Source organism: Synchiropus splendidus, chromosome 4 (genome assembly GCF_027744825.2).
Source record: "Synchiropus splendidus isolate RoL2022-P1 chromosome 4, RoL_Sspl_1.0, whole genome shotgun sequence".
In the NCBI taxonomy this organism is placed as follows: Eukaryota; Metazoa; Chordata; class Actinopteri; order Syngnathiformes; family Callionymidae; genus Synchiropus; species Synchiropus splendidus.
Genome location: NC_071337.1, coordinates 9,164,199 through 9,179,673, shown reverse-complemented (window position 1 = coordinate 9,179,673; position 15,475 = coordinate 9,164,199). Strand labels below are relative to the sequence as shown.

The following is a 15,475-nucleotide window of genomic DNA, read 5'->3' as shown; positions in this document are numbered from 1 at the left end:
TATACAAACAGCATGGTAATGAATATATAAATCAGGCAAAATGTACTTTTGTGTCATGGTACCTTTCATGGAGGTTTAACCTTTACGATTATTTTGTTTGTTTTTTTTTTGTCTTGATCATCGGTTATCTTTGTCACTTTCTTCAACTCTTTCTGCAAGTTTCTGGTTGTTGATCATGAAAAACATAAACGTTAAACCTCACTCTCTCATGTTTACCTTGGCTGTGAAATGTGTGTACTAGCGCATTATTCTGTTGAAGCTATGACGGAGCTCCGCCATACAGTTACTGTCTAGTGTGTCTAAACTGGAGGTCTTCAGATCATAATAGGAATGAGGTTTTTACCTCCGGATACTGAGGAGGACTCTTCATGCTTGCTACTGACAGAAAAGAAAGGTGACAAAGGACAAAACATCAACACAGAGAGGCCATAAGCCAAAATTTCTGTGCATACTGGCCCCAGCCGAGTCGAAATAAAGGCAGCAAAGAGGTGTGAGGGGGGTCAACGGGACTTGGGCTTGGTAGTGTGAAAGCCCCCTAAAACAACTAAAGGGATAGACCTACCTTTTCTTACTGTGACATCATGAAAAAACAAATTAGACTAGACAGACGGGTAGGCATAAACACTGTGCCTAGCAGAAAGGAGACGGGTTCTGTGTCTCCGGTAAGAAAGTATGAGAAAACAGGGGTTCAAGAAACTGCTTTTTTCTAACACAGCAGATGGTTAAAATGAACAAAGAAAAAAACTTTACTCTTCATTACTTCATTGCCACCTCTACACAGTGTTTGTTTTTTGCTGTTACTTTTTTTTTTTTTTTTTTTTTTTTTAAACATTGTGAACCAAACTTCTGTTGAAAATTTGTTAATACAATGCCATATTTTCAATCGGCCTATTTAGATTCCGATCATGCTCCCGAGTCTCAAGGTTGATCCAAAACAATTAAACAACAGTGCTCGTGCTATTCCGCAACCTTGGGACAAATGACTTCCCTGCGCGATTGTGGATGCAACTGTTTTTTAATTAGCAAACTTCGGCTCCAGCGACTCGTGATGCAAAGCCCTTATCAATGACACAACAGGGCTGTGATGGGTTGCACATGCTAACAAGGGCATTTAATCAATGGCTGCCACACAGGCACCAGGCAGGGCTTAGCGTAATCTTTTGTAAGCCTGTAGAAAAAAAAAGAAAAGGCAAATATGGGCCTAAAGGGTTGATGGTGACATTTGAGGCAGGAACAATTCACCTCAGTGTTTGAGCAGCACACTTGGTCGATGGTGAAATTGGAATGTGTGCAATTTCCAACATATCAATTGAAATTCTAAGTCTTATATTTACGTTCAAACAAAAATGGGCTTAAATATTAGTGATGCGCAGGTGAAACTTTGTGTAGCAGTGACCTCATATTCCGAGCCCAGCATGTGTTTTGCTTAGGGTTTTAAAAATGACTCAAGATTTTGTTAAAACTACTGACTTCCTGAAAGAACAGAGTGTCATGTAGTGGGCTTGGAAAGGGAGGTGTCACAGAGCTTCATAAACTTTCTAAAATAAATGTGACATGTTGATGGCTGCGCTAGTTGTGTAAAAACCATTGATAAAATGTTATCAATGGTTTGCAGCATTCATTCACGTACACATTATTACACACACACATAGTAACATCAATGAGGTTAACATGACACAAGCAGATGGAGGCAAATGGGAGGATGTTACCTGAATGCAAGTCTATAAACCATTGTTTTCAAGAGTGTTCTCATGTCCTCAGGCAGGCTGTCGGTGACCTTATGTAAAAGGTAGTGATTGGTTTATGTGGTTTCATAGAGATGGCACCGTCAGCTGTAAAATGTTTGGACTTGAAGAACTAATTCAATGAAACCTCACATCATTTCTAAATGAAGAGCACCATCTAATGGCCTCTGAAAATTGAGACGCTGTTTCATCAACCCTACAATACTGTTTCATGATACCTCATTTATCCATCCCTAGAAAAGGCTCCCCCTTCATTTAAGTCTTGACTTGGGATTCAGCATTTCTGGAACGTGAGCCACACCAAAACTTAGTTAAAAAGTAAATTGGGAGCCAATAATGTGATGTTCCAACCCATCCGCCCGCACATGGTGAAATACATTGACATTGGGAAAGTGAACTTTTGCACCCTACACTGACCTATAAGTACAAGCGTTTTCCTTCCCATGTAGCGATCCGACTGGGGCTGTGTGGCTGGGTGGGACACCCAACACGTAAACAGTGCTGAAGGCTGCTTTTGACATCAGTATAGTCTACTTTCACACTGTCAATACATTATGCTATGGAGTGAGGATGAGGTTGTTGTTTTTATCATCTATTAGAACCAGTTTCTTGTTAATGCCAGTGAGGAGATTTAAAGGGGGGCACAACAATGCTAAAAAATGCCACAAAAGATGGATTGGGAGATATGAGAAAGGAAATAGAAGTGAGGCATGGCACATGACTGACCGGTGAAAGCAATTACATAATAATAATAATAATAATAATACCGGGCCACACAGTGGCCTAGTGGTTAGCAAGCTTGCCTTGCAGCAAGAAGGTTGCAGGTTTGATGCCGGACCATCTTTTTGCATGGAGCTTGCATGTTTTCCCCATGTTCGGGTGGGTTTTCTCTGGGTTCTCCAGTTTCCCCCCACAGCCCCAAGACATGCTTACTAGGTTAATTGGACACTCTAAAATTGCCACTAAGTGTACGTGTGTGTGTGTGTGCCCTGCGATGGACCTGTCCGGGGTGGATTCCTGCCTCTCGCCCAATGACTGCTGGGATAGGCTCCAGCACTCCCCGCAACCCTGGACAGGACTAAGCGCTGGTTAACTGTAGATGAATGTGCAATGATAATAATAAGTCAATTTGAGCAGACTGCCACCAAGGATTCCAAAATGAAGACATTGCATGAGCATCAGCTTGCCACCCACCCTTCTATCCAACTTTATTGAAATCATATGTCATCAGCGAATGCAGCAAAACAGCTTTGCTTCCATCAATTCCTGTGATTTCTTGTCAGCCCTGAAGTTGCACTGCTGGATAACATGTGCAGCTCCGACAGCAAAGCGAGGTGCAATGTAAACCGCAAAGACGTTTTGTTTCCTGATGAAGTAGATGTGCACAGCACTCAGTCGTGAGAGAAACAATGGAGTTGGGATGTGAACTGAAAATGAAATGAACTCAGAAGGCTGGGAAAGTTGGCTATTGTTTGACAGATTACACCACTGATCTCACAGATGCAAGTCATCGCTCCTGCTTCACAGAGGGATTTTTTTCCTCCGAGAGCCACACTTCAGAAACGTTTTGATCTAAAGCCGTACCCTGGCAACAAATAATCAGAGGCGTGTTTTCTTTTTTTTATGAGCCAAAGTCATTGAATCTCAGCTTTTTCACTGTCCTCTGGGTCACTGCTGAGACTCGCTTGGCAAAAGACCCATCAAATCCCCAACGCTCTTACAAATGATGCTGAGTTGGCATTTGCAGAAGCTCATCATATACATGTGATATGGGGACGTGCAAAAAAAAAAAAAAAAAAAGATCTGTACAGTATTGCAAGGTGTTGCTCACTGCAACAACCAAACTCACTCATGTCATATTTTAATCTGCTTTTGCCCCTTGTAGGTAGTGTGAGTTGTGGAAAACTGGAAAATGAATGAAGGAAAATTCCGCCATCTGTAGTGTTAATACTTTTAGTCGGTCCTAAGTCGCAGTCTGGAATGAGGGCTGAGGGTCTCAAAATCTGTGATGTAACATCACATATGTGTAGATTGATCTGGCCATGAAGCATATGGTCACAGTAGAACAAAAGTTTCTAGTTGCGGGGCACCAACAAATGGAGAGGGACTCCATGCGTATCCACATTCAACGGTGCATCAAAGATATCCACACTCGATGTGGCTACATGGTCATCTTCGAGACTGTCCATCTGCATCCTTCCTCATTCGCGGTCACCCAGCTATTCCAGTACTTTATGGAGTACTGGAATACTTCAGAAAGTACTCCAGTACTTTTTAAAGTACTCCAGTACTTTATGAAGTACTGGAACACTTCAAAAAGTACTCCAGTTCTTAAAGTAAAGTGCTGAAGTTTGTGAAGGGCCTTTTTCACCTATTTTCGAACAGGAAGAAAACATGGTGACTCCACAGACCATAACCTTCGGGTTCTCCCGTAACTGAGTGATGGTCGGATCCAGCAGAAGTTGAATTTTGAGGATTGTGAGGTCCTGCCTCAGCAACTCAGCATCCCCAAAGAACCGACAACTGGGTGCTCCTCTTTCCTGCCCAACTGCCACTCTCTCTTTCTCTGTCTGGAAATTCAATGACTTTCAGGGAATGAAACCAGTACCACCAAGAGTTGCCCACCAGTACTACAGGTAAGACTGCCTCCCTCCTCGGTAGTTCACACAGCACCTGAGCAGGACTTTGATTGAGGTTAGACAAGTCCAACAACCTGGTTGAGGTTAGACATTTGAAACAACTTTCTTATGGTTAGAAGAGTAAAACAACGTTGGCTATGTTATGGTGGTAATATGAAGAAATATGAAATCAATGTTGTGTGTTACTTTTCTGGAAAGTTGTTCGCACGTCTGATTGAACTTTGTGTTACAATAACACACTAATAACAATGTGCTTGCACAAATGTCCTTCGGCAACTATGCAGGCTAATGATTGGCAACCACATATAATGGTGAGTTTTATTTATTTTTTGGCAAATTTTTAGCTTGTTCTCATCATAAATACACTATACATTTGTAACAATTTACAATTGTTGAAGCTATGAAGAAAAAACTCAAAAAGTAGGAAATGGAAAAAGCAATACATAATAGAAAGTGTGCTTTTGTGGTATGCTCTTTGTTCAACACAACGGTTCAGTACAATCATACGACTTCTCGAAACTCTTTAGTATGCCTTCACCCAGGCCCTAACTTCAAGGGTGGAAGGGAATCTCGAGGGACTATATATTCAATAATGTTGGGAATTCCAGTAACAACACAGCAGCTCATACCCCACCGGGATTTGTTCATGGGGCAGGCCGTCAACCATCTCCTAGTTTTGGCGTCGTAGTACTCAATGGGGGCGTGGCCCAACAAAATTGATCCTTCTGTTCCCCCAACGGCAAACACCCGATCTTCAACAACGTGAACGGAAAAAAGAACACGGGGTTTGATCATGGGGAACATTGTGTGCCAGGTGTTTGTCTTCGGATTGAAAGCTTCAACACAGCGCAGCGTCTCCTCATCATGGCCACCAACCTAAAAGGGTAAAAGCATAGTCAGAGAGACACAGTATCTCAATGAATATATCATCTGATGACAGTACAATATGTAGTAATAGTATATGTATAATGTCTCACCGTTGTCATTGAGAAACAGAGCAGCTTCAACTGGAGATCTCAGTCATTGATATACATATATCTTCAACGTTTTTAAACTTAATGGAGGAGAACACTCAACACTTTCTTATGTACTCACTGCAAATACATGGTCCGCAAAGGAGAAGACTCCGAGTCCGCGGCGCACTCTCATCATGGGTCTGATTAATGTCCACTGGTCCGCCTCTGGATTGTAATGCTCAGCACATCTGAGGCGATTTCTCCCATTAAATCCTCCGCAAACATAAATCTAGGCAGAAGATTTAGTGTGGGGTTACTAAACCATATGGCACGTGGCATTTAAGTTCTAATCCGTCTTCTGGTTTAATGCATAATTTCCCTATTTAATTGTATTAAGCATTCATTACCGTTGTCTCAAATATTAATAAGCATGCATATTGAATTTGACTATGTAACTTGATTTACATGAGGTAATGTGGTGGAAATGTTTAAAGCCTATTCTACCTTACTGTAAGTCCACTGCACTAGAGCGGATTCCACACAGTGACAAAGTGAATTTTTTATTTTGATTTTTTCGAGTGACCTAACAAATTTGAATTGTCACTCCGAACGCTCAAATATCGACTATTCGAGTGCGTCCACGGGTGATGCAAAAGTCAGCCATCTGTGTTGCATGTTGACACATATATTGACAGCGTCATGTTAAAGAAAAGAAACCCATTTCTCACCCTAACACTAGCACTTAGCACTAGCACTTGGTTGTGCCGACTCTAGGAATTGGGACACTTAACGACGTGACACTTTACGCATGACATGGTCACTTCCACCATGTGCACAGACGAGTCATTGGCTGCCGTGCTGTGTTTTGTTTCCTGCATATTGAGTGTTGCCTGCTCCAACGTTTTTGCAACCTCTTGCATCGGCGCTGATAATCTCACTTGGTTTGGTGAACCAACGGAGAAGAAATGGGCGGAGCCGAAGCCGGCTTCTCCGCTATGTTGCGGTGATAGATCTGTTAGAGGTATGAGGATGTTAACGTTAGCCTGGATGCTAGCAGACTGTTGTTTGTCAAGAAGAAATAAAAACATACTGTTGTGCATACATGTTGTATTGTTCATGTTGTCGGACGCAGTAGACCATTTGAGTCGCTAATGTATGATACGAACTCTCTGACCCACAATATTGATCTGTTTTATAGGGATATATTTGGATTGTCCAATACATTATTTGGTCCATAAAAAAGCACAGTAATTCACTTTGGGATCTCCATTTGGCGCATGGTAAAACACACTTAATTGAAAATTGTGCTTAGTTCACAATGACAGTGCAGCATAGCCTGCTACGCGATGGTCTTAAAGTGTTGCTGAATCTCAGTGTGTGGCATATTTATGTCAATTTATACAAATAAAAGCTTATTATTTCAGTGATTCAAATGTATTCTGTGTTTTTTACAGTAAAAATTTCCAGCTTGGTTAGGCTGCAGTCATGTGACCGGAAGTAATATACATGAATGCGGACATCTTAAAAACATTTCAAATGAACCAAGACCTACAATAAATATAGCACTTCATATATTCATACTACACAGGAAGGGGATCCATGAACACGCCTATGCATACAGTATATGTCTTCATGCGATGCCTAAGGTGGACGCAAAAGTGGTGTTATACACCATACGAGTGAGGATGGGTTGCATCAACAGGCGTCACTTTTTAAGGTTGGCACCCATTTTAATAAACCGGTTGACTGCTTTTACTCACCTTGTTGTGTAGTGTGGTGCAACTTGCCTGACTTCTGAACTGATGCATGCAAGAAATTAGGCTCCACTCGTTTTCTTCCGGTGTGTAGCGCTCTGCACTTTTGAGTACGTTCTCTCCGTTGAAGCCACCCAGTGCGTAGATGCAGCCATTAAGTGTTGTCACACATAAGGAGAAGCGACGGCAGTGCATCGACGTCACATCCTGCCAGGTGTGTGTGGCCATGTTGTATCTCTGCACACTTTTCAGATACTCTCTGAACCCGTTGGTCCCACCAAGGCAGTAGACATATCCGTTGAGGAACGCTGCTCCAAAAAAATCACGGTGGTGCTGGAGTTTAATAGTCAAGTTAACCCAGCGGTCAACACGGAGATCATAAGCCTCGATGGAGGTTGTCTTCAATCCGCAGCTCCATCCACCAATAGCCAATAGAATGCCGCTAGGCAGCCGAGGGCGAGCCAGCAGATCGCAGGATCCGGGCACACTCCGGCCCTTTCTTCTGTAATGATTTATAATTTTGATGCCATTGTCCACCATCATCACTGCAACATTGTCACGTTTCACATAACTATTCTCTCGCACCTTCACTGAGATGTATTCCAAACTTAACAGGGCTAAGCGAACCTGGAAAGAGAGAAGAAGACATAGTCAGATGAAGGGATTGCAACATTTCTCTGCTATAATTCATCTTATTTTATAGTCATCACTCTTCTATTTGATTATAAACAATAGTCTTGTCACAAACTCGTAGTTACTGAGATGTTACAGGTGTTAATTCAAGTGTTTTCTTTCATCACACCTCTGGAGTACAGAAGTCAAACTCCCATACTTTGGTCAACAGGTGAGAAGGGTGGAATTAGATTCAACGTTTTTACATGGGGAATCCAGGCACCAAAAGTTGACATTCACCAATGAGTAGTTGGAAATTTTGGTGAGATGCTCTGTGGTTTCATCTGGATTTACAAGTACTGAAGGGTTTGTCATTCACGTGCAGGGCTTCGCTGTTGAGCAAGCTCCATTATCTTATTACCACCTGCTCTCTGGTGGATCGCACTGAATTTAATATCTCAAATGCTATAAAACGTTATTGGAAAAAAAAAAAATGTAGGGTGATAGGTTGATACGTTTTCACAGTACAAGGGTTGGTGAGGTTTCATGAAACAGTGTCCTGATTTTCAGAGGCCACCAGATGGCACTGTCTGCTGTATAATGTTTGGACTTGAAGAATTAATTCAATGAAACCTCACATCACATCTAACCGAACAGAAAATTAGGACACAGTTTCATCAGCCGTGCAATTCTGTTTCATGATACCTCACCTACCTATCACCACTTTCTGGCTTAAAAAAAAAAAAAAAAATATATATATATATATATATATATATATATATATATATATATAAAGAAATAAAAAATTGTACAAACATTTTCTCTAATAAAGCAAACAAAAAAGAAAAAAAAAGAAATTGAATGACAGCAAGAAACTGTTAGAGGTTGAAGAACCACCGCAAAGTTACTGCACAGCAATGATAGTATTGATGTACCATGAAGTGTCTTGAGACTCAGAGTCAAAACATGACTGTCTATCCAACGTCCTTTGGCTTTGAGGACAATAATGGCCAACAGAGAAGATCATCCGAAATCACTTGCCTTTCACTAATCGAGAGTCTCACAGAGACGGACGATAACTATTCAAGGAAAAGTTCAATGTCAAGAAACAAATACATGCAGAAGCTATTGCAACAAACCATTTAAGATAAACTCACCTTTGGCAACAGATCGGTGATGTGCCCACTTCGTGTGTTTGGTTCATGTGCGATCCAAAAGCTTATGGCCTCGAAAACCGTACTCTCCTCTCGTACAATCAGAGTGTCATTTTCAAGAATTTCCATGAGCTCCTGAACGGTGAGTTCGGTGAACCCGTCTGAGAAGACAAGCTCCTCAAAGTGACAAAGAATATATTTGTATATCTTTTGGTGGAGATCGCAAGAATGTATGGTCTTAGAAAACTGCCAGATCTTGATGCAGTTCTTGGGTTCGAGGATCTCCTCCAGATATTGGATGCAAGCTGCAGTAATTTTGGATATATTGACATAATCGGACCCTCGCAGTAAATCCCTGACGTTGTGCTGGGTCAAGCAAATTGAGTTGGTATACGCGTATTTGATAATTTGTTGCATGGCAGTCGCAGAGATTCCTTTAATGGTGAACTCCTTCTGCCTGGGGGCAGACCAGCGCTCGAAAAAAGCTCTAGGAGGAGAGATGAGAAGAAACATCCAGTTAGAAAGGAAATAATCTACAGGTAACATTTAACATCATTACAGACGATTCATGGGCAAACTGCGTCTACACTGGATCAAGTTGTAGCCATAAGTGTTCATTAGTTTAACATGTTTATTGCTAGAAAATTGAGTAAAAAGTCTTCAATTATTCTTCAGTTTTTTATTATATTGCCGTAATTTCCGGAGTGTAAGCCGCTACTTTTTTCTCACGGTGTGAGCCCCGCGGCTTACACAACAGCTCGGCTTATGTATATATATATATATATATATATATATATATATATATATTTATCTGAAATGGGAGGCTTTTTATTTACCCTTAAAGAACTCAAAATGCTATGTTTTTGCCCACGTGTCCACAGCTTTGATCTCCCGGAGGTCTGGAATCAAGAAGCAGCCGCTGAGACCGGCAGTGGTGTCGGAACTTTGGGCATGCGGGCAAAAACAGTGCATTTTGGGGGCTTTAATGTGAATAAAATATGTGAGACAGTGTCTCGAGGCAAAGCGCGTTCGACTCAAAAGTCTGACGTCAACACAAGCGAGTTTTGGCCGATGACTTGATCCCAGCTAGAGAGCTGGACCTTGTCTATTGTGAGAGCAGCGTGGATAAATCAAGGCGCTCCGTATTACGCAACTTTTATTTCCTCACTCTCGATGCTGGACCCTGTTTTGAAAACTTGTTTTGAAAAGCGCTTTTAAGCCGGTGCACCACTGACCTGTCTACAGCTCAGACAGCACCACTGCACCCGCGGCTTATAGAGCAGTGCAGCTTATGTATGAACAAGAACTATATTTTCCTTCTTAAATTTAGTGGGTGCCAAAAATATTCCGGTGTATGAAGATCCAATCACAAACCGTTCTTTGTGATTGACTGATGATTATTAACTCGGACTGTGGCAACAAAAGGGACACTGAGCACTGATTCCCGTGATAAGTGTTTTGTCCAGACGACGACTCACTGAAAGTAAGAACTGCAGTTACTGAGAATGATCTTGTGAATAGGAAATTTGACTTTTTCCACCACGATGACTGCATCATAGTCTGTTAGCGGCAAACTGCGCAGCATTGGCTTCAACAGAGATTTCTTGACGTTGAAATTCAATGTCCTTCGCACTGTGTGATTTTAACCTACGGATGATGCTAGTGCGTATAAGACTATAGCTCCGACTTGAAATCTTTCAAGCAGAATCAGGTGCGTAACGCCTCCCTGTTGGACCATGATCTATCTATGCTGCTACCGTTTTTATTGCGTTTGTGACAATGCAGTGGCTTTGAAATTAGATTGTACTTTGATCTGCTTTTTTCGGCTTTTTTTTTTTTTGAAAGACCACATATCTTTTTGACATCGCAGAACATTGTGCTAATTGTTCCCAAGGGCTCACATATGCTTTCACAAGACATGCAGAAATAGAGGGATATGAAGAGAACCATTGTGACTTGTAAGGTATGTAAGATAGGTCAAGGTGCAGGAGGTGACTTGTAACTTGACTAGGAAGAAGAAGCTTTCTGTTCCAGCATCTTGATGACAATACATCTTCTATTACTCTCTTAACTAATTACTCTCAACTTCATGCTCTTTCCATTTGTAATCATTTTGCGATCATTGAGAGAGAGTGCGCCATGAGATGATGTCATCAGAGAGTGTCTCTCTGCCACACAACAAACAACACTCTCAGCTGACATTTCTTTGCTCCCATCCAGAATGGCAGGCTCACATTTTCCCATTCAATTATTTTCCATGACGGTTTCAAAAAAATGCTCCATTAAAATGAAAACGTTTCTACTGTCCACATGGATCCACTGTTCAGCTTTTGTTATAAGTGAGAGAAATGAGTTCTGAGAGAGTGTCCGGGGGACACTTTACGTTTTTAGTAGCCTTGTGGTCACCTGCTTCAGGTAACACCCCAGGGAGTAATCTGCTTGAATTTAAATTCCACTGATGCCAAAATAAACGTTTGAAACATCAAACTTGTGTGTGTGCAGCACACGCATCCGAAACACATCATTTTGTGTTAATGTTGGCAATAACCCGAACAGTTGTTGCTGAATGTACACCAATTTTCACAGCGTCTGTATTGTTGTGAAGTGGCGACTTTCTGGGAGACAGCCAAGGCAGATGGGGCCGAGACATCATTGTTTGTCCACAAAACCTGTTTCTGTCGCAAAAAGTCATTTCTTTTTTTTAAATGTGAAAACTTTTTGGGTGAATTTTCAGCCTTTTTTCGAATTTCTAGCATGTACATTGTTTATCGTTGCCATTTGTAAAAATTCGAATAAGTTGATGGAAACCCCATAAATAAATTGCTTTATTTTGCTGTTGTGAGTGGATCCTAGAAGTATTTTGGCTTCTGTTTCTACTGTAATTGTACATGATCCATTTAAGGTGCTCTGCGTTACAGTTCTTCAGTCAGAGAGTTAAAAAATATATATGCTGCCTTCATTCAAAACATGAAGCCAAATCAATTGGTTTCAGGTTTGAGAAAACAAAGTCTACTAGAAGTTTAATTGTGTCCAAGTGTATGAGCTGTTGACAAGTCCTGCACAGCGTGTCTGGTTTTTAGCCAAAATCAACGTTGTGCTGTTAGCAGTTTGCAATGTTATGTAGTGTAAAAAAAAGTCAAATATCTTGATCAAACATTTGTGTTTGTTTTATTACTTTAATGTTGTTGAGCAATTCAGATTTTATGCTTTCGTGGTTTCACCTTGGAAAAAACTCTTACAAAAAATAAAAAAAGGACTTTGACAGTGTTCATCTTGAGTTTACAAAAATATTGAATATGTTTGTGTTTTTAAGTATTTGAAGCATCATCTGCGGTGGAGGGTCACCCCACTGATGTGCAAGGTGAATGGCGCCTTTATGCGAATTGGCTCAAGTACTAAAGCAGACGGGGCTAAATATGTGCTTCAAGGAAGGCAGTGAGTTCAACAGCTGGTGGTTTTGAAGACCCTTCAAAGCAATCTGGTCCAATGCAGCTTCAATTACAAGATGTTTTCCTCGGTGTCCTCGGGAGGTGGAGGTGCTCATACCTGCAGTTAAAACGCATAGCTTGGTAGTTGGGATCAAGCAGTAAGTTTCTGTGCATTGCACAGCACTTAAGAAGCCAAAGTGAAAATCTCACTTGTGTTGACAGTGAAAGTTGTCAGGAGTGCCTTTCAATAATGTCAGATTCTGTAAGCAACAATATTAAAGTCCAATATTTGAAGTTGGATAAAGCATAGTTGGACCTCTGAAGGCTACTTGGGGTGCATGTCATATTATTATTATTTTTGTGAGGTCCTGAGTGTGAGCAAAATCCAAGTGTGAGTGGCAACGACTAGGGAAGAGACTCGACATCAAGATTAAAAATTCACTTATTGATTCAGGAAACAGCAGAAGGAAGAACAGAGGGCAGCACTGAACGAGGAGAGAACGCAGAAGGTAGAAATCTGAACAAATGAGAAACCAACAGACACTCACTGGTGTTAAAATACAGCGAGCTACAGTGCAGCAGGAAGTAACGTGGTGGTCATAAACTCAAAAAAGCAGACAGAACAAGTTTATCATGGACTGTGCACTGAGACACAGGAACCACACAGCAGACAGAATTAGCTTACAGAAACAATAACCATGACAAACTCAAGCATCAGGTTGCCAAACATGGAACCTAATCTGAGACAGCCACGCACCCTACGTGTTAGTGGAGTCAATCTGGCACACACCTCAGAGAGAACAAGGCTTTTAACAAGTGCCTTGATTGTGAAAAATTCGCTCCAGGTGTGCACCATTAACAGAGTCAAGCTCTCGACAAAAGAACACAGCAAGACCTAGCACAAAATAAAAGCAGAGCATGGCATGAATACCTCACTTGAGTCTGAGGTTTTTTTTGGTTTTTTTAATGTAAGTAGCCCCCGCCTAACTAGGTTGACTGTGCTCTCACATGCTTTTGTTGCCAAAATGTTTTGCTCACTTACTAAGAGTCACATAGCAGATTTGATGGCACAACAAGGAGGTTGAGGTAGATCTCGGTATATAGGATCAACCATCCAGGGAAACGGGTGGAAATGACTGTCAGGGGTGTTCAGTGACAGAAAAGTAGCTGCTAGAGATAAATGGTGAGACCCGCCATGATGCATGGTCTAGAACACTGGGAGGGCAAACTGCTCCAGAAAGGTCCACAGTGGGTGCAGGTTTTTGTCCCAACCAGTCAAGAAGAAACCTTCTCACCAACCAGGTGTCTGACGACTGTATTCAGTGGATTGTCAGTCAGGTGTTGTTTGTTTCAGCTGACACCTCATTGGTTAAACTGTGAGTATTGATTGGTGGGAACAAAAAACTGCACCAGCCTAGACCTTTGAGGACCAGTTTGCCCACATCCTGGAATAGAGCCAGGAGATATGACACAAAGAATTTGGAATAGGCATTGTCGAAAATCAACAGGTTTTCATTGGGAGTAACAAGGAAGAGCAAGATTAGAAACACATGCATCAGAGGCACAGTTCACGTGGAGAAGCTCTGAGAGACGTTAGGGAGGCCCAATGACTTGGACATGTGGAGAGACAGTGACAGTACCAGGGACAGAAAGAAGACAACCAAATGAATTCTGGTGAAATAGGACATGAAGACGATGGGCGTGACTTGAAAAATGTGCAAGACAGTGGTTACTCAGAATCAGTATCAAATTTCAGAATCAAATTTATTGCCATGGTCTGTGGGGATCCCACCAACTAGGAAAGTGCTTTGGAATAAAGTGCTTTCAAAAAATAAATAAAATAAAATAAAGAGGGAAGAGGAACAAACTGTCCATGACCAGGATGAGAAGGGTCGGCTTTGATTCGACCTGCACGTCTCTGGCTCCTGGAGACCTATGGGTCCTGAAGAGGTGGCAGGCTGCAACCGATCACCTTCTCAGCAGAACGTACGATGCGCTGCAGTCTTCTCTTGTTCCTGTAGGTGGCGCTGCTGTACTACACGGTGATAGATAATGATTAATACCAAAAGAAGCAGAAGATTTTGGAGTCACAGTGAGCTGTTTTTTTTTTTTTTTTGAAAGCTGACTTGGTCGTTTTTGTGGAACTCCATCCAGTTTTTCCATGTGACTTTTGTAAATAATCTCCTTGCAGCATTTTTCCACTTTTTTGTAAATACTACACTTTTGGGAGACCACAATAAATTGCAACTTTTTCTGAATTTTTTTGGACTACGTCAGCAGTTTTTTTGAGTGTGGACAAGAACCCCGCCACAGAGGAGGAAAGGGCTTTAAATTGGGCGGTGAGGGAGTTTCCAAGCAGGTCAACAAGTCAACACATGTGGTACCAGCGACTTCTGGTTGACAGAAGACATGGAGATAAAACCTATATTTATATGAAGGTGTCACCACAGAGGTTTGGTAGGTGTCCATATATGATAGACTCATTTAGGATCCTCCCACATCCTATCACATTTCCCCTCACGGCCCAGAGAGCAGTGCCTGAAGCATCTTGTTAGTGTCACTCATCCAGGTATGATCACCCCCACAACTCACACACACACACACACGAGGATGAGAAGCTTCCTTTGCACATGCATGTACAGCGTTGGAAAAACATGTGCGTTCCATTGCGGCTGAGCCTCACAGCAAAAAGCAGAAAGTAGCCAGGCTGCTCAGACGGATTTCAAGTGTGGTGTTTCCACAGCGCCGTGGTGAATCAAACGAAAAACCTCGCCCGAGGACAAACGCAGACGAGAGGCGTATCATAAAAGTGAAATAGCATAAATCTTTTAAAACACTGGCAGTGTGACAACATTCTAACATTTTGGCCAACGGGATCATTAAGTAATGAATTATTGAGTGAGGAGTCAGCATCATTTACTTACAGAGGCACTTATTTCAGGAATGCAGAGTTATGTGGTTTAATGAACACTGCTTTGGGGGGCACTGTCCCCATAAAACACATGGCTTTTTTTTTTTTTATCTGTTGAAGACAATTGTCCTCCAACAACAGAGGAACCAGGAAACCAGGTTGTGACCAAAGGGTTCCTTTTATAACAGCACTTTCCTTGCTGAAGTGCCTCTTGACATTACAGTGGCTGGAAGGTCTTCTGTCTTTATTCAAAGCTTTGTATACACGTGGGACGAA

At 41.7% G+C, this 15,475-nt stretch overlaps 1 protein-coding gene across 2 annotated transcripts; it reads right to left on the bottom strand.

The window, feature by feature from the left end:
* Window positions 1-4,717: 4,717 nt before the first annotated feature.
* Window positions 4,718-10,585, bottom strand: LOC128757880 (kelch-like protein 10). 2 transcript variants are annotated; one of them, XM_053863499.1, is made up of 5 exons: window positions 10,512-10,585; window positions 8,864-9,347; window positions 7,101-7,721; window positions 5,480-5,629; window positions 4,718-5,260 (listed from the first exon to the last, which is right to left on the bottom strand). In XM_053863499.1, the coding sequence occupies exons 2-5, from the start codon at window positions 9,275-9,277 to the stop codon at window positions 4,919-4,921; spliced, it is 1,527 nt and encodes a 508-aa protein (XP_053719474.1). In that variant the 5' UTR covers window positions 9,278-9,347; window positions 10,512-10,585; the 3' UTR covers window positions 4,718-4,918. The 2 variants fall into 2 exon arrangements, with proteins under 2 accessions (XP_053719474.1, XP_053719473.1); XM_053863498.1 differs by having other exon boundaries at window positions 4,719-5,260; window positions 10,339-10,581.
* Window positions 10,586-15,475: the final 4,890 nt, after the last annotated feature.